At 36.3% G+C, this 20,167-nt stretch overlaps 1 protein-coding gene across 1 annotated transcript; it reads right to left on the reverse strand.

The window, feature by feature from the left end:
- Positions 1-736: 736 nt before the first annotated feature.
- On the reverse strand, positions 737-18,334 carry b4galt4 (UDP-Gal:betaGlcNAc beta 1,4- galactosyltransferase, polypeptide 4). The gene is made up of 8 exons (XM_079607846.1): positions 18,182-18,334; positions 17,243-17,309; positions 16,369-16,833; positions 13,032-13,264; positions 9,746-9,933; positions 7,157-7,279; positions 5,639-5,743; positions 737-2,743 (listed from the first exon to the last, which is right to left on the reverse strand). The coding sequence occupies exons 3-8, from the start codon at positions 16,640-16,642 to the stop codon at positions 2,602-2,604; spliced, it is 1,065 nt and encodes a 354-aa protein (XP_079463972.1). The 5' UTR covers positions 16,643-16,833; positions 17,243-17,309; positions 18,182-18,334; the 3' UTR covers positions 737-2,601.
- Between the last annotated feature and the right edge of the window lie 1,833 nt (positions 18,335-20,167).

The raw sequence follows: 20,167 nt of genomic DNA on the forward strand, positions 1-20,167 counted from the left end.
AAAATGTTTTGGCTGATAATTTACTCACCCCCATGTCATCCAAGCTGTCCATCTCTTTCTTTCTTCAGTCAAAAAGAAATTAAGTTTTTTGAGGAAAATATTCCAGGATTTTTCTCAATATAATGGACTTCAATGGAAACCAACGGTTTGAAGGTCCAAATGTCAGTCTCAATCATAGGTTTCAATGCAGCTTCCAAGGCTCTACGATCCCAGTCGAGAAATAAGGGTATTATCTAGCGAAACGATCGGTCATTTTCTAAAAAAATAAAATAAAAAATATATACTTTTTAACCACAAATGCCCGTCTTGAACTGTCTATCTCTGAGATGCGCCACATATACATTTTTGTTGATTAGTCATGATAAATGTAAATCATTTATCACAAATAAATGTATTATAAGAGAAGGATCTATATTCGATGCAATTAATTTTTTATAGAGTAGGGCCTACACATTAATTAGCATATTCATTTTAATTTGACATTTTTTGATTATATAATCTTTGAAAGAGTATATTCTGTAAATAATTCTGAAAGTTACCTCTTTAATTTTTATTGGTTACATGTATTTTACACTTGTTTCGATTTATATATCTATCTAGGCCACAGTAGGCTATATTTTCTGTGTTAATATTCCAATAAATGGCACTAGGGGGAGTAGTAAGATCCCGAGAGTCTTGGATTCATCTCATCATATGACTCTTCACAGAAACTATTTAAAAACTTGAACACCAAATTACTGAATGCACCTTTAAATGCACAAATAAATGCAGTGTTTGCATTTGTACTCTGCATCAAATATATACAGTAGTCGACATTTGAAGTGGACATTCTCATGACCAATCAACATATATGAGTAGTAAATAAGCTTAGACCATATATAGTATTATACCAGCAAACTTGTATACAAATTATTTCACAACAGAAAAAAAGCTGCAGTCTTTGTTGAATGCCATTCTTTATTGCAGTATTAACATCAGTAAACTGGCTTTTTCAATATCGCACACCATCGTTGATACAATATCGTTCAACACTGCATGAGTGGTGAGCACTTTCCATGAAAAGGGCACAAAAACCGTCGTAAAGTTTCCTTTTCAACAGAGATTTACCAGATGAAGTGCTCAACCTTCAGAAAAACCTCAAGATGTCAAACTGTATATATTATTTATACTATAGAATAATTATAATTCTTTTTTAAAATCACCATTTCAAGGGGACTGTCGATATATTCAGAGTGATTAAAGGTACCGGTACTCGTGTGGTAATTTCATGGCAATTAACAATTTATATAAAATATAATTTCCCATTCCACAGAACATGATTTCTGCCCTTATGCTATACAAAAAAATAACAGGATCCAAATGTGCACCCTATTCGTGGAAAATTCTGATTAATGTTCACAAACCTTTGCCCATTAATTTTTTTTTCACAGTATAAAATCAATATAATGTTCACAGTAACAACACCCAAATCTTTTAAATGTGCTTGTGCCACAGAATGTAAAGTAAAAAACGTAGTAAAACGGAGTAAAGATGATTTTATGTGATACCAGGTTTTCTGAAATAATAATAATATATCTTTATTTTCAGAAATAAAAATCAAATGATGACAAAAAGGTAATAGAAAATAACTAAACTGCTACTTAATTTGATCTTCATGCACTTTGTTTAGTAGTTGTGTAACTGTTTTAGCCTAGGGTTTGATTTCCGTTTGTCAAGTTTACACAGAACACTAGATAATGACCAGGTCGACTATATATTCATAATCGTCCACATAAAATCCAAACTTGCATTTCTGTCCCCACACTCATCAATCGGCTGGTTTGATAAGATGGCCATTCAGCGTGTCGAGTCATACACAGCTTCTGGAAAGTTTCTCTAATGTATGAATCATTCAACGGTTTTTATATATAAACCTCGTCAGGGACAGCCCATCATATTATATTATGCTATGTAATCACAAGTCTTTTTTTCTCTGATCATAAAGTCAGTAAATTAACCACCCAGTTTTATGAGTGAACAGCCGTTCTGTCTTAAACATTGGCCTAAATGTAAAAGAATAACCCCATCTACAGCTACAGTACATTTCACTGAAATGAAACTGATTAAACATTATCCCTGGACCCAAACACCAACTAAAAATCTACAAGTTTCCACCGGACCGATATTAGAAGCATGTTCAGACGAAATCAACATCATAGAACATGCTCTGCCCATATATATCTAATCAATATTTGAGCCTACTGTACATAATAACATATCTCTTCTGACCAGTCAGATACATCTCTATTGTTTTTCATTACTCTTGTTTTGCCACGTTCTGTGATGACCTAAATTAATACAAGCCATACAGAAAGCATTATGTGAAACTACAAGTAATGAATATTAAATTGGTTTCTTAATCTCAATCCTGAAAGGTAAACCTGATTGATCTATTTCAATTCGACTTGATTATTGTAATACTTTAAACGCAGTGTTTGATCAGTATTCTGGCCATATTATCTTACAGGTCAGACGGGTAGTGCACGCTGGTGTGGAGAACCCACAGTTAGCATTAGCTCTGGCAGGCACTGGTGAATGCTGTGTTTCAATGCAAGCTGTCTCTCAGTGAGCACGCTCAGGCTGGCCGATGTCCACGGTGATGTTGATGAAGAGTGGGGCTCGCTCGATAGACAGCAACTTGTAGGAACAGGAATTCAAACCGTCCTTCTTCCACGTCTGGGGAGTCCGGCGTAACAGCTGCATCCTGTGATGGGTGAAGGGAAAGCAAAGCGTTAAATGCCACACTGAACCTACGCATCTCTTCAGTAGCTATGTTTCCATCCAAAGTTGCACATTTAAAGGTACAGTATGTAGGATTTTTGCAGTAAAATATCCAAAAACCACTAGGCAAATGTTACCCATTTTGTTTAGTTGATTACTTACAATATCCCAAATGTTTCCAACTATTTGTAAATAGTGAGAAAATTGTGATTTTAACCAAGGCAACGGGGCGCGTGAGCAGGGGTGAGAGTGTCGCCAGTCAATGGCGTCATATCCGCGTTACCCTCGGTTTCCGCTCGTACTGCCATAGAAACCATGGCGACAGACGTGGACAACTGGGTTATGCCAAGCAGGACGCTCACGCTGTTGTTGTTTTGCTCAAACATTATGGACCATGGCAAGCAGACTTTGAGACAAAAAGAAGACTAAAACGAAGATTAACATATTTTGAGATGCTGAGAGCTAGCGTTCGCGACTAAATTCGACTTGACAGAGACGCGAGTGTTGCATGTACTTTATTAGACAGGTGAGCAAATGTACATACAACTAATCAATGTTATTTAGTTCAACATGATGAAATGTTAGAATATGATCTATATGTTATTTTATGTTGATCTAGCTTACTGCTAGTCTCATATAGCCAACAAACAACCTAACTAACAACATTCAACACACTCAAATGCCGTTTAGTGTGATAGTGTAACTGTTAGAGCGAGTGAGACAGCGCTGTGTTATCTCACAAGTTTAATTCGTCTAATAAACTGTCCTGTGTGAGTAGTAATTCAGCACTTGCGGGTAGTTCGGTAGAATGAAATGTCCTTATTCCTTAAATATCCGCGGGACTCACGTTGCGTGTGGCGCTGGTATAGGCTTCGTCTCTCACTAGCAATCGCGCCCTGCTTCATAACACAGTCATGTTAAAAACATTCACTCATCCATAAAAGATCCATCAGCTTGACGACAAGATCCATAATTCCGCTTAATGCTTTGCGTCATTAATATACGCCTTTGTTATTGTAAGAGGTTAGCGACCCCTGGTGGCAAAAAATCCAACATATTGTACCTTTAACTTGTGTGGACAATTGGAATATGACAATATATTTGCGATTCCATGTGTTCAAGAGAAGAAAAATCTTCACTTCCTGTGAAATTGCCACAAAATATCTGTAATAAAAATGGAAGTTGCTGCAATCGGGGAAACTTTCTTCCTCCATCATAAATGACTTGCGTCTCAGAGCGCGCAGACGAAACGCAATAAACGCTGTCATGTTGTCTTGCGTTCGGATGTCTGGTGTTTGAGAACACAATCATGAGAGACATTTCTGGGAGGGAATTCAACCATTCTGATGACAGACTTTGGCTCAGGCATTTCAGAACGACCAAACCAACATTTGAGATGCTGTGAAATTCGATTGGTCTGCGGGTTAGTCCAGTTATCCAATCAATGACATCCTCTGTTGAGGTAAAGTCACATGAGTTTTTTGTTGCGCATTGAGTTTATTCAGTAAATGTTTCCATCATAGTTTATGCGCATGTCTTCTTATCAGATAAAAGCCTAATGTCCTTTACAGGTGACACTCGAAAAACTAGAATATTGTGCAAAAGTTCATTTATTTCAGTAATTCAACTTAAAAGGTGAAACTAATATATTATATAGACTCATTACATGCAAAGTGAGATATTTTAAGCCTTTATTTGTTATAATTTGGATGATTATGGTATTACCGCTATGAAAACTTTTTCACAATATTCTAATTTTGAATTATGGGTTTTCATAAGCTGTAAGCCATAATCATCAAAATTATAACAAATAAAGGCTTGAAATATCTCACTTTGCATGTAATGAGTCTATATAATCTATTAGTTTCACCTTTTAAGTTGAATTACTGAAATAAATGAACTTTTGCACGATATTAAAAATTTTCGAGTTTCACCTGTAGTTATGATAAAGCAAATAAATTGATATCAGGGTTTGAAATGAACACCCACATCCCACCACATGTGGGTGAAAACCAACAGTGGCAGGTAACTATCAACTCACAAGCCAATTTGGTGGGCTAAGATTGATAAAGTCACTTGAGATATCATGGCTCTCACCATTTGCTAAAAGCATAACAGTACTTGCATGGAGACAAAAGGCCCATTTTCAATCTGTTCTTAATACCTAGGCATCTGAGAACAGGGTATCCGTGGGTTTTTCAATCTAAATTTAAGGCTTTTAGGGTGTGTTCACACTTTCGCTTGATTCGTTTGACAAAAAAAAAAAAAAAAAAAAGTACTCCTGGTCTGCTTAGCGTTCACATTGGCATTTTAACACCGAATCTAAAGGTATAGGGATGTGTTCACAACCTGATTGGTCGGCTTTTATGACATATTGCCTATTTTGAGACGGAAATTACCGAACATCCAAACAATGCTGTGTTCTGGGATAAATGCGCTCGTATGTGCGTAGCCTACATGTGATATTATATTTTGACCAGCTGAGAACTTGTGTTTTGGCTACTAGACGTTCTGGATGAGTGATAAGTTAACTTCAACCCTGTTTGGCTTGTATAGCAACACACTGTGGCATCAGTGCTCAAACATGTGCCACAGATTTCATTTAGGCTGTTTTCACATTTTTAGCATTTGAATTGTTTTTTTCGTGGACAGGAAATATAATTGAACTGTTGTAATAACTTATAACTTGTACAGTACATATTTGATCTAAACCATAATGTTTTAGTATGATGACTATGTAAGACACAGGATGTCTCAATCTCATTTCCTTGTTGTAATGTAACAAATGAAAGCTCTCAAACATGTTCCTTACTTTAGCTGTGGTCTCTTGCAAGACCAGAATAACACTCATTTATTTCTCATTCACACTTGACCTGACCTGTCTTTATTGATTTGATTGCCGCTGTCCCTCTTGTGAAAGACCATGGTGTAGCGCGCCACGTCAGAGGACGGCCGCAGTATCTTCATTTTCTGAAGTTGCACCCTGAAAAACATGGTTCCATTAAAATCATCAACAATGAGAAGAATACAGCAATGTTCAGAGATAGTATCAACACCAACAATGAACATTTCCCTTCACTCAACACTCAAGTACAAATTGGCTTTGCATTTTTCATGTCTTTTTTGGGGGGTTTTGATGATTAAAAAACAAATGAATTGAGCCATTTTGCACCAATTTTTTTTTCAGCACGCTCTTTGGCCAAACGAGAGAACTCACTTCAAAACTGCTACATGCATCTATATTTTAGATTATTTTCAAAATGTTGTCAATCTGAACTGAAAAGCACCATTTTATTTTGGTAATTTTGTCTACTTTAGAGAGAAAAAAAAAGTACCGTATTTTCCGGACTATAAGTCACACTTTTTTTCATAGTTTGACTGGTCCTGCAACTTATAGTCAGGTGCGCCTTATATATCAAAATTCATTCATACTGACAGATGAACCAAGAGAAAACATTACCGTCTACAGCCACGAAAGGGCGCTCTAGTTGTTCAGAAGCGACACCGAGGAAGAAGAACTCAATGGATTCAGTGTTGAGGAATGAGATCACTGGAGCTTGGTCTTTGCTTACCGGTAACTTGTTGGACTCGCTGGCTTATGTTAATTTAGCCTATTCAGCCTCCCAGGTGTATGTTCTTCATGCTATTGTGTAGCGGAATAACTGTTAATGTGTGACGTTAACACACCGGACACCTATTCAGCCTGTTGTTCAGTGTGCTATTGTGGAGCTGAATAACTTGCCTTTCCAGATTAAATGTCTGTTCTTGGTCTTGGATTTTGTGAAATAAATTTCTAAATAAATGCGACTTATAGTCCAGTGCGACTTATATATCAAAATTCATTCATACTGACAGATGAACCAAGAGAAAACATTACCGTCTACAGCCACGAGAGGGCGCTCTAGTTGTTCAGAAGCGACACCGAGGAAGAAGAACTCAATGGATTCAGTGTTGTGGAATGAGATCACTGGAGCTTGGTCTTTGTTTACCGGTAACTTGTTGGACTCGCTGGCTTATGTTAATTTAGCCTATTCAGCCTCTCAGGTGTATGTTCTTCATGCTATTGTGCAGCTGAATAACTGTTAATGTGTGACGTTAACACACCGGACACCTATTCAGCCTGTTGTTCTGTGTGCTATTGTGGAGCGGAATATCTTGCCTTTCCAGATTAAATGTCTGTTCTTGGTCTTGGATTTTGTGAAATAAATTTCTAAATAAATGCGACTTATAGTCCAGTGCGACTTATATATGTTTTTTCCTCTTCATGACGCATTTTTTTGACTGATGCGACTTATAGTCCGGAAATTACGGTAGTCACTTATAGTAGTCAGTGGGTTTTAATCATCGTGAAGTACTTGTGCACGTCCTAAACTGTGTCCTTCAAAGTTCCTCTTACCTTATCCTCAGGTCATCGTCCTCTCCACCCCAGCCCCAGTAGGAGTTTGGGAAGCCATTCACCATGTGGAACTGCTCCGTCGTCATGGCCGAAACCCCGCCAAAGTAACCTTTGTATCGGAGTCTGGGAAGTCAGTGGCAAAAAGTGATGAATGTCTTTTAAACATTAAACAATAACTATAGCATGTCATTTCATAAAATAATCAGTGATGCAATTAAGAAATGACTTAGGGTACATTATATTTGATGTAGCTGAATACTAATGGAGAACAGAGATTATCAAGCTGCTTAAAGACGTTTAACTACCATATTTTGAAAAACATCTTTGAGATCTTAATACAACACTACCTGCAAAGAGTGAGCTAGAGAAATAAGTGACCCGAGGCCGGTTGGATAAACTGCTAAGAGACTAGTCTTACAAGTTATTCATCACATTTTTTTCTTAAAGACTGTTCATAACTTTTTTAAGTCAGTTACATAATGTAGATACTAGTACTTAAGAGACAGTCTTAACATAATGGCTATGTTTTTGCAATGGCCGCTGGTCTTAAAAACACAAAAAACAAGCCTTAGTTTTCAGGGGACAACCGAAGTGGTATAACTTAACAGTTCACACAGTAAACAATTATTTTAGCATCTTTCATGTCATAAAAATATCATAAAATAAAATGATCTACAAATATAACAGGTTAATTGATTGCTAGGTTAAAACCCTTGTGTTATGTTGCGGGTCAATTTGACCCGTTTCGATTTTCTAGTTGTTGGAAATACTGGTTAACCTATGTTTTTTTTCTTGATATGTTGTGACTTTTTCTCATTTATCATCATGAACATGCATGCAAAGTTTCAACATGCTGATGTGTTTTGACATATACAAACAAAATTACTATTACGTTCGTGATGTTTGCGGGTCAATTTGACCCGCATATTTTAACGCTCTAAGGCAACTGTACCGACCCAAAATAATAACATTTATTGGTTATATTTTGTTATTGTGGCTTTTTACTACCTTATGAAGCTAAAAAATAGCTTGTCCATATTTATTTCAATACAGAAAAATATTTTGTCAGCCAGATTGTAAAAATTAGCTATCATTTATTTTTTCAAGCTACCTGAAATAAAATTAAACCTTTTTTTTTTTTTTCTTGATATTTTGTGACTTTTTCTCATTTATCATCATGAACATGCATGCAAAGTTTCAACATGCTGATGTGTTTTGACATATACAAACAAAATTACTATACGTTCATATTATTACTAATAGTGTCAATTTGACCCTCATAGACAGCTATTCAAAAGAAACTGTACAGACACAAAATAAAAACATTTATTTTATGTATGGCAGGGCACTTGTGATGTGAGGTGTGCCCATCCAAGTGTGAGAGCAAAACCAGCAGCGTGTGTGAAGTGCAAGAAATTCATATGCAGAAAACACACACTTGCTTGTTTGCTCATCATGTCAGAAGTAACTTCTTGACTTTATGAAATGAGTCTACAAAACAAAAGTTGAGCCAACTTAGGAAAAGTAAACATTATTTTCATTATACAGCTACATTTAATTTATCAGTTATGATGTTCTAAGCATAAAATGTAAAAAAAATAAAAAAAATGAAAACGTAAAAAAAAAAACAGTATACTGCAGTGTTAATCAATAATAATAAAATTTTGTCAAAACAAAACAGTTTTTAAAAATGGTTAAAAAACATTTTCATAAATCATATGTTCATATATTTTTTGTTGTTGTAATGTTTGACAAATGTTTATATTAAAAGTTTACAATTTGTACCTGAATCTTTGTTGTTTTTCATAGTGTCATTTTTGAGGAATTGTATTGAATCCAATTAGGGTCAATTTGACCCGAACCATAAGGGGTGTACACAGAAATCCAACATAACACAAGGGTTAAAACCAAATGCCAATCCCGCCAAGATTTAGTGATTTTTTAAATCGCAGAATTAAATGCAAAAATCAAGGAAGCGAAGGTCATATTTCCTAAGGTCATATTTTTAAGCAATATTAGCTTATCAAAATGAATAATTCTGAACCCAAACAAATGAATGTTTTCAACTGTCCTGCCTCTGATTTACAGTACATGCTATTAAAGTAAGCAGATATAAGTGCCTTTAAAGGAAAGACAAATTTCATAATTTTGGGTTTCAAAAATCCATTCCAAGCACAGTGAAATCCAGGTGGCAACACGTGCCAAGGACTTTTGCACAAAAATTTAGACAAAATCTGCATAATGTGTACAGAACTAAACTGAACAAATATTGTTGATGCAAATGTCACACTTTTGGACACTGACAGCTCATCACAAAAACAGACACTGGTCTGTCTCTCCGTGTAGTTTTTTCCACCCGCCCTGTGGTCCGTAATGTATATTTACATGTTTTAAAAACAGCTCGACTTAATATTGTTAAACTAGTATTGTTACTACTTGTCACTTCTGTTGCTTTAGTATATCAAACTGACAGTACTGCTAACAGATTACAGTGTTGTATTTCTAACCCCAATGTTGTTGGGTCAAATCCCAGAATGGTGTGTAATTTGCTCTGCAATGTGTTTGTTAAATGAAGACAGTAATACTCACTTGTAGCCAGTGGAATTCCTCCCCACTACTAAGTGCTTAGGCTGTTTCCCACACATGTATAAGTTATTATCATTCTCAGGAACCAGATCAACATCATGGAAGATGAAACAGTCCCAGTTCAGGTCTTTCAGGGCCTCGAGGTAGCCAACATTTAATAGCTTTGCCCTGTTAAATGTAGCATCTCCAGCCTATAAGACACACACAGACACAGACAGTTTTTAGACGTGGGCAAATCTTGTGTTGTGACTTCCTTTATATTCCTCTGTTAAAGAGAATCACACCCAGACTTGGTTTTCTCACACTAAAGTATAATAAAGGCGTAACACAAGGAACTTTTTAACATTTGGAAAATTACCAACATTTTTTTGTTTGGTATGTGCAATGACAGAGGAGATTAACTGCTTACTCCATTTTTAGGGAAACGACAGAAGGAACAGTAAAAACTATTATCACATGTACACAAACTAATGCAAAATGGGTTTGTCCCCAGTGCATCATATGAGAAAATGTATACTTTAGGTGAGGGTTTAATATTACAAAAAGGTGATGTGGTGTTTTGTCACACAGGAAAGTAATCTTGTTTTGAACAGCTGATCTTCTTATCACACTACTAAAAAATGTAGTTCAACTAGTGTGATATTACTTTTAGATAACCTTCAATACTTAAGTATGCAAGTATACACTGCTGCATTTTAGAGAGACAGAACTGTAAAATGGGTTTGATCAGATTGCCTGATAGTGATCAATTTAAGACGGAATACATTTCTGATGCAAAATAGTATAATACTGACAATGATTATAATAATATATCATTTTATATTGTTTTAAAAAACACCAGTGAGAATGGAAAGTTAGTAACGTTAGTAAATACTGTGTTACGTACGGAAATTATTATATATGTGATTCTACCCCAGTGAAATGTGTACAAAACCATAAAGGTAAATCCAAGAAATTATTTGAATAAATTACTTCTTTAAGTGTTTGCTGTCAGTGACATGAAGACTAAAGGCCCGTTAACACAAAGGACGAGAACTTTAACGATATACGTCGAAAATATAAAAAAATAGCAGTCCAAACCGCAACTATAACGATAACAGTATAGAGAAACAATATAGTTGGAATCACTTTCAGAACCATTTTTGTTCCAGCTGATGAATGATAAAAACAATGACAGCCAATCAGAATCCACCCTGCTTTAAAGGGATAGTTCACTTTAAAATAAAAATTCTGTCATCATATACTCACCCTCAAGTTGTTTCAAACCTGTATGAATTTCTTTCTTCTGCTGAACACAAAGAAAGATATTTTGAAGAATGGCAGTCAATGGGACCAGTCAATGGTTTGATTACCGACATTCTTCAAAATATCTTTCTTTGTGTTCAGCAGAAGAAAGAAATTCATACAGGTTTGAAACAACTTGAGGGCGAGTAAATGACGACAGAATTTTCTTTTTAAAGTGAACTATCCCTAGTTATATAAGTTATACAAGTAGTTATAACGTTATCTTTATAGTTGTTGTTATTGGAGTGAATGGGCCTTTAAAGAGTTGTTATTTTAAGCAAGAAAAGAATGATTGTTGTAAGAGCTTAACAGATTTACTGACAGAGCTACTGGCAAAACTAGAATGAGAACAATTAATTTAAGAAAACTTCACGACATGAGGAGAATGTATACCTTTCAAAAGAACTTGAGCTTCAGCTTCTATCATTTTTACTTCACCTAAGCTTACATTTCCTCAATGAAAATTGTACAATGCAATATATTTATTTTACCAGCATCAGCTGGTGGTACTTTTCTCCGCTGTTGTTAAAAGTGTCATATGATGATGTGGGGAAGTTGGTTTTAATCGTTTCAGAACTCAAAACTTCCTCTTCAGTCCAAAAGACCATACGTTTACATGAAGCTGCAAAAACAGCCTGTTATGAAATTATTAGACTAATAAACACATTATCACATAACTGCCCACATTTACAAGTCAAAAATGGTAATTCAATAGTTAGAAACTTGGCTTCCTCAGTCCCAATGTAATAATGAGGACTCGGAGAAGACTCAGTCCAGTTTTTGTATAACTAAAGAACAAAAAGAGTATCATCCAATGGACCTTGAGGAAAGAGAGTCTGATATTTTTAAACAGTGTTTGGTGAATGTGTGTTTAACAATGCACTGCATACTTTGCAAACAGATTTATTTAAGGATGGGCCAGTGCAAACTATACTGGACCCCACAGCAAAGCCATAAGTACACACTGCTACGCATTTCACATATGAAGAGGGCGTTTACGCTTAAGTCTTAACCGTATTTAAAGCAAATAAATGGTTCCGGTTAAAGTCAGAGAGAAGGTAAGAAATGGTCATAAAACACTAAATTATGTTTTTGGTCCAAGAAACCTTTACTAACACCTGAACCCACTAAAAAATGGCACCAAGAAAGTTATCCTGGAAGCTTCATTGGCAAATCCTAGCAACAATGGGCCTCATTCACCAATATCTTCCTAAGAATTTTCTGTACTTTGTAATAAACTTCCTAAGAAAAGTCTACGTCGGATTCATGACATGTTCTTAAACAACAGAATTGTTCGCACCTGTGTTCTTAGGATTGATGAGTCCCACGTAAATTGCTGTGTTAGTGTTTCTTTGCATACTATAATGTATTTCTGATCATTTGAAAAAAATTAAAAAATTAATCAAAGTAAAATACTATCAGTGTAAACGACTGTAGAATTAAATAAAATGCAGTAACCAATTATTTGGAGCAAACTGTCATCACTCAAATGTGTGAGTGCTCTTGAGTGTGTGTAGATTTTGTTCTTAGCTAACAACAAATCCAAGATAAGAAAACATAACATTGGTAAAGAGTGCGTAAGTATTAAAAGGCCTGTGTACACTGGAACGGATAACGCAATCCGACACAATGATGTCTATTATTTTCTCACTGTTTGTCATATAAGAACTTTGACATTTTGGATTTATTTTATAATATATATATATATATATATATATATATATATTCTTTTTTTTTCCCTCTGTTTAGTGGGTGGGTTGTGGGAAAGGGGGAACATTGTAAAAACAAGGAGCAGTGTTAACTCTTTCTGTATGTGATACGTCACTCAGTTCTTACTTCAATAAAAAAAAAAATATATATATATATATATATCTTTAAAAATGAAAAGTGCGTAAGTGGGGTTTAAGAACACATTTCTTCGTAAGAACAGTTGGTGAATGACCCAATGATTATATGACTAGAAAAACTCTCAACTTCCGCCAGAGCTAATGGGAGTTTTGCCTACCTGGTGAATGACATAGATGGCGTAGTGAAGCTGCTGTCTCTGTAAGAAAGGGTGAAGGTGGTAGAGGAGGTAGAGCAGGTGCTTCTCTCGGTTTCTGTGAGGGATGAGGATGGCCACGCTCTGTCTGGCCGTACAGTCAGAGGGGTCATATTGACCGTCCACGACCTCCCCGTTTTCACTCTCTACCTGCTCCATCGTCAGCGAGGACTCAAATGACAGCTTCAAAGAGCCTCCTGTGGAGCGGAAAAAGCAGAAAAAAATAAACACGCATGTAAACAGGCCCGCAAGTAAGTGAAAGGCCCACAACCCAGGTGCAGTCTTTAAATACAGCACCAGCTGGGGCCCACATTAATTACAGGGCCCCATCTTTGGAAACAAGCCTAAATTAGCAAGCAGCTGTGGGAAGAAAAAAACAGTGATGTGTAAACATTGACATTCACGTAGAGGTGGCTGTGAGATTCTCACACATTTCTTTCAGAGTTGCAGTTTCATGGTTTCCCATCTTTACCCAGTATTATATGCACATTTTTAAATGTTTAGAAGAAATGTAAAAAAAAAATATCCACATGTAACTCCAATTCGGTATAGGCTAATTAATTTTTTCTATGAAACACAGAATGAGATTAAATGGACAGCAATAAATACGCTTCTACTTCAAAACTAAATTTTGCAAGTACTATATCTTCACTTTATCATTATTAATAACCGATATTATTAACTTAAGTACACTTTTCAAATATCTTCACTTCAGATTTTAATTTTGGGAAAATTTAACTTCTACTTTACCACAGTCCAAAGAGTAATATCAGACTTCATAAAAACACATTGTTTCTCATTATATCAAACTGAAGAAATTGACACCATTGAAATTGACACTTTTCAATGAAACTGTTGAATCGGTTCGCAAAACCGCACTGAATGATTCATTGGTGAATTGGACTGGTCCGACTGCAGCTGTTCTCGAGTCAACAACTCACTCCAGAGAGTTAACAATTCGCCAAATTGCTCATCCCAAAATCCTCAGAGCTTGAGTGTGTGCGTGACAGATGGTGTGAAAAATAACTTACTAAAGCCAAATTTTAGTAATCACTGTAAGTGGAAATCATATTTAGGTCATGACTATCAGTTATTTGTAAACTAAATCTGCTGCAAAATGATGAGCTGTTTAAGCCGATTGTATGAAATGCTTGAATGTGGACATTGCATCCACTGAACTGTGCTGGGCAACATCGCCACTGTGACGAGAAAAAACACGTTTGCTTGAGCATTCGGTGCTTTATAGGGTTCGTTTATATCCTGTTTTTGGTTTCTTTAGATGTCGTTGGTCAACGTTGTGTACTTATTAAAGGGTGTGTTCACACTTGGCATGTTTGGTTGGATTAAAACGAACCCTGGTGCGATTGCTCTGTTAGTGCGGATCATCTGAATAAGTGTGAACGCTGATATCTGAACCCTGGTGCAGCAAACAAGAGGACAGTTTTTATTTTTAAACAGTGTTTGGTGAATGTGTGTTTAACAATGCACTGCAGACTTTGCAAACAGATTTATTTAAGGATGGGCCAGTGCAAACTATACTGGACCCCACAGCAAAGCCATAAGTACACACTGCTACGCATTTCACATATGAAGAGGGCGTTTACGCTTAAGTCTTAACCGTATTTAAAGCAAATAAATGGTTCCGGTTAAAGTCAGAGAGAAGGTAAGAAATGGTCATAAAACACTAAATTATGTTTTTGGTCCAAGAAACCTTTACTAACTCCTGAACCCACTAAAAAATGGCACCAAGAAAGTTATCCTGGAAGCTTCATTGGCAAATCCTAGCAACAATGGGCCTCATTCACCAATATCTTCCTAAGAATTTCCTGTACTTTGTAATAAACTTCCTAAGAAAAGTCTACGTCGGATTCATGACATGTTCTTAAACAACAGAATTGTTCGCACCTGTGTTCTTAGGATTGATGAATCCCACGTAAATTGAAGAGTTAGTGTTTCTTTGCATACTATGATTTATTTATTTTTTCAATTGATCAGAAATACATATTATTTGGAGCAAACTGTCATCACTCAAATGTGTGAGTGCTCTTGAGTGTGCGTAGATTTTGTTCTTAGCTAACAACAAATCCAAGATAAGAAAACATAACATTGGTAAAGAGTGCGTAAGTATTAAAAGGCCTGTGTACACTGGAACGGATAACGCAATCCGACACAATGATGTCTATTATTTTCTCACTGTTTGTCATATAAGAACTTTGACATTTTTTCCATTTTGGATTTATTTGATTTTATGGTAAATGGACTGCATTTATATAGCGCTTTCACAGACCCAATGCGCTTTACATTTAGCCTCACATTCACCCATTCATACACCGACGGCGGTGTCAGCCATGCAAGGCGCCATCCAGCTTGACAGGGGGCAGCTGGGGTTAGGTGTCTTGCTCATGGACACCTCGACACTTGGTCAAGTGGAACCGGGGATTGAACCACCAACCTTCCGGTTTGTAGACAATCTACATGAACCACTGAGCCACTGCCGCCCCGATTTATATATATATATATATATATATATATATATATATATATATTTTCCCTCTGTTTAGAGGGTGGGTTGTGGGAAAGGGGGAACATTGTAAAAACTAGGAGCAGTGTTAACTCTTTCTGTTAATTCTTTCATTCAATCCCCGGTTCCACTTGACCAGGACAGAGACGCTGAAAAGATGAGTCTCGCTTCCAAACCAACTCGGCTCGAATTAAATATAAACACAACACAGACAAAAGACATGTGAACAAATCAAAAACAGGAAATGATGTCACAAGATGCAACCCTAAAGAGGACTGAACGCTCAAGCATAACTGTGTTTTCTCATCATAATAGCGATGTTGCTCATCACAGTTCAGTATAGGCGTCAAAACCGCATCTCCTCACAGCAGATCTGTGTGTGTGTGTGTGTGTGTGTGTGTGTGTGTGTGTTTCCTTTCGCTGTTTTGACTCCTTTACACATTTTATAATCTCTTCACGAGTTCTCAGCTGGTCAAAATGCCATCATAGTTTCGGCTATGCACATTCAACGAGCGCATTTATCCCAGAACACGGCATTGTTTGGATGTTCGGTAAGTTTCAAAACATTTGAAATAAAAGCCAACCAATCAGGTTGTGAACACATCCCTGTGTCTTTAGGTTCGGTGTTAAAATGCCAATGTGAACGCCAAGCAGACCAGGACTAAAAGTTTTTTGGTCCGGACCAAACTAACCAAGCGAACAGAACTACAAGTGTGAACACACCCTCAGTCAAGATTAACCCACAAAAACGTATTAAAGATTAAATGAGAGCACACTCACGGAGTAGGGGTGAATGTTCTGGACAGCTCTGTTTGGGAGACTGCTCCTCTAAACGCTGCTCGATGCTCTTTATCATCTCGGACTCCAGCTCCAGCTGACGAAAGCCCCCGACAACATTACCGTCGTCAGGTGGACCTGATTCCTCCCGGACAGTTTTAACTGCGTCATCATTTGACAATGTTGCTATCCATGCTACAACGCAAAGGGACAACAGTAGAAGAAACAGAAACTTCCCCCTCCTCATGATCTTGGACATGGAGGAAAAGATTCCCATGACTGAAGTTTAGTTTGGGGTGAAATCCAGAGAACGGCAAACAAGAGACATCTGAGCATCTGCTCAAAGTTAAACAATCCCTCTTAAAGTTGACAAGAGTTCCTCCAAAAGTCTCGTTCATCTGTTTTTTTGTTCATTTTTTTCATCTGAAGAGGAAAAATACTTCAGTTGAAGTAACTGTTGTGACAAGTCTGTAAAAAAAAAAAAACAATTGTATTATTAGAATGGTTGAAATTACTTTTTCTTGACCATGTATTAACTAATGCCCGGTTTACACCTGGTATTAAGATGCGTTTTGGTTGATCACAAGTAGACGAGGGAGACTCCTGTTTACACCTACAAACGCATCTTGATGCCATGTGTAAACAGGGCCTGAGAGAAGAGAATAAACTAATTAGGCTATTGATACTAGTTTTTTATAAATGCATTTGTCACATGGCAGAAATATTAAAGTGAACTGGAAAAAAGCTAAACAGTTGTTCAAAACAGTGAGAATGAACCAAATGTAATCTTAGCACATAGACTATCATAGCACTGTAAAATGTAGTGAACAAACTGTAAAATAAATCAAACTTTATCTTTAGATTTTATAATACTTACTTTGTCTAGATTATAGCTCCGCACAATATTTGTATTCACTCAACCAACTTCAGGCGCACCTGGGATGCTTTGTAACAAGAATACAGGTCATATGTTAGAATAATAAAATATATATTTGCACACAAAAACATTTAATTCAACAATTAACCATTATCACTTAACTTTCCTCGCTGGCAGGTGTTACCTGTTAGTCTGTCTCAGGTTTATCCACCCTGAACAATCCTGTTCTTTTTCCTTATCACATAGCAGCTTCTGTAACGTCCACCCTGCTCTATCTATACTTCTCATGTTTCGTGTTGACATACTTCAGAGGTTTAGGTCTGCTGTGTGCTTTTCGTCATCTCTTTCTTTTGTAACAGGACCTTGTCTTGTCCTTGCCACGTCAAACAATTTATAAAGAGTATTGTTTACGAATGATGTCTAATTAAATATGTTCAATCTGTTGCTTTTTGTTTTACATTTGACTTAGTCGAAAGAATACACATGTCATGGCTGGGTGGGGGTCTAACTGCACTATAAAACAACCAATCTTGTATTATTATTGACTTAAATAATTTGACATCGGTTCATCATTCCTTAAAATTAGCATTTCAAGTGACAGTTGACATTAGAAACATCTGTATATTTCAAGTGAACAGGGATCTATGCATCTAGACAGTAAGAGATCTATGTCAACAGACAGTACTTGTTATTTTCAATTTCTTTGATACGGATTCGGTTCTGAAACACGTGTTGTACACAACGACGAATGTATTTTTTATTTTGATTAGTAATGGGACTAACGTAATTTGACAGCGTGGTTTAGGATGGTCGCACATTCGACAAAACAAAATAGCGATTCGCATGCTAGTTTGCTATCTAGGTTAGCACAAGTATTTTTAGACGAGGGCACAAACATATAGGAAACGTATAAACTAAATAAAGGTTTAAAATACTTACGACAGTGAAAGCAGCAGCAGCCTCAGCTCAAGACCATACTGTACTGTACTGAGGTATTTCCGCAAATACAGCCTCTGAACGGACGTTATTGGCTGGAGTCATACTGACACTATATGGGGTTTAACAGGGTTTAACATCGCAACACCTGCTGGCAGATGCAAAAAACTACAACCAAACACTTCAGGGACTTCGCTATAAGATTCTGCAGCCAAACAGCCTTCAGAGGAAGATACATACATGGTTTATTGTTGCAAGCAATGTTTAGATGTTTGCTTTCCCATCTTTAATTTCCCTCTTGACCATACAAGTCATATATCATTTAATTTAACTTGACTTTTCATCGGAACCTCAGCATTTGTGAGATTCATTCAATCTAAAGCGATTTTAAATTAAATGGGGAAAATCCAGTTGACACAAGGAAGCTACATAGGCTACACTCGAACATAGGCTACACTTTGGCTATATTAATTACTATTCATTTTATATAATTTTTATATAATAATTATATAAGTTTCTGTTAAATCTTGTTATGTGCTGTGTTTGTCTTCTCAAGTTAAAGTCACCATGAAATCAAAATGATTTCACATTACAGTTGACAGTCATTATTTATTTATTCTTTTTTATGGAATATTGCAGTATTTATTATAGGCCTAAATGATTTTTCCATGCACATAATGTGAGCCTCGTAATCAAAATTACTTGCCCTCCCTCTTCTTCACTGGGCTCGAGGGCGGGGCAACCCAGTCACTCACATGAGATCCACAATCATACAAATTTCCAATGAATTCCCCGTGGGCAAAATCAAGTGCAGCCCCACATTTTTCTAGTTTAAGAAGCTGTTTTTTTTACAGTCTATGGTTTCACTCGATAGCCTACATCAAAACAGGGAAGAAAATTACATTGCAACTTCTGTTTCATGCCAGCTTTAATAACAAGTAGGCCTATGTAGATAATGGGTGGTCTCAAGGTTTTTCCATTTACGGGATGATGTTGTTGAGTAGTAGGCTAATTTTACATTGCTTGTGCTTTGGTAAAAATGAATTTGCGAGAAAGTTATCTGCTCATTTAACCATCTCTTCGTTTCTTCCAAGGTTGCCAGGTCTGCGTAACAAACCTAGCCCAGTGGCCAATCAAAAAGAGCCCAAAGACCACATCCCAAATATCAAAATATGCCATTCCCATACCAAAAATACATATTTTACACTGTTATGCATATTAAAAACCACTATATCGTAGTGACCTTTAACAAAACTCAAAGGCTTCCTAACAGTGGCCCTCCTTCACAAAACAACATCTAGCACAGTTTTAATATTGATAGAATATATAATATTTCAATAAAAGCATATCAAATATAATTTATGCAATATGTCAACAAAAAAAAAAATCAACCCACGCACGGCAACAGTTTAAAACCCCGGACCTGGGAACCCTGGTTTCCTCCTTCCTCTGCCTCTTGGGCCCAAAGAAGAATTTGGTAACACATTATTGACATAGTTACATTACTTACCATAGCCTATAAGTAATAACAGTATATTATGCATAAATACAAATAACTAACTCTATAACAAACCCTAACCTTAACCCTATAGTAACTACATACATAGTTAATTAATATTACTCAGCACTTATTTGTGTAATTATACTGTAACGTCACCTTAAAATAAAGTATAACCAAGATTTTACTAGTATTTGGATATCAATCAAGACCAACATTATGAAGATGGTCCTGAAGCATCTCTCAATATGTTACAATTTACTAAATTGTACTGTATAACCTCTATTTGTTTGTTCTCGTTTGGGATCTACATGTAAATGTACCTTGAAAAAAGGCACATGTTTTGTTAAAAATCTATTAAAATCAATAATTGAGCAAGAATATAAAAAAGTAAGTGTTCAAAAATCTCTCCTTGCCTTAATAATTTAGTTTTAGCTGTCGAGTCTGATTTTATGGGAAATGTCGGTCACATCACGTCAGTATGTGTGTTG

Source organism: Phoxinus phoxinus (assembly GCF_949152265.1).
Source record: "Phoxinus phoxinus genome assembly, chromosome: 3".
Classification (NCBI taxonomy): Eukaryota; Metazoa; Chordata; class Actinopteri; order Cypriniformes; family Leuciscidae; genus Phoxinus; species Phoxinus phoxinus.

Coding starts and splice junctions, on each gene's coding strand:
- b4galt4 (XM_079607846.1), bottom strand. CDS start 16,642: ATGGGAATCTTTTCCTCCATGTCCAAGATCATGAGGAGGGGGAAGTTT. Junction 7,280..9,745: donor AGGAATTCCACTGGCTACAA/GTGAGTATTACT, acceptor CTGACTTCCCAG/ACTCCGATACAAAGGTTACT. Junction 5,744..7,156: donor GACGATGACCTGAGGATAAG/GTAAGAGGAACT, acceptor CATGTTTTTCAG/GGTGCAACTTCAGAAAATGA.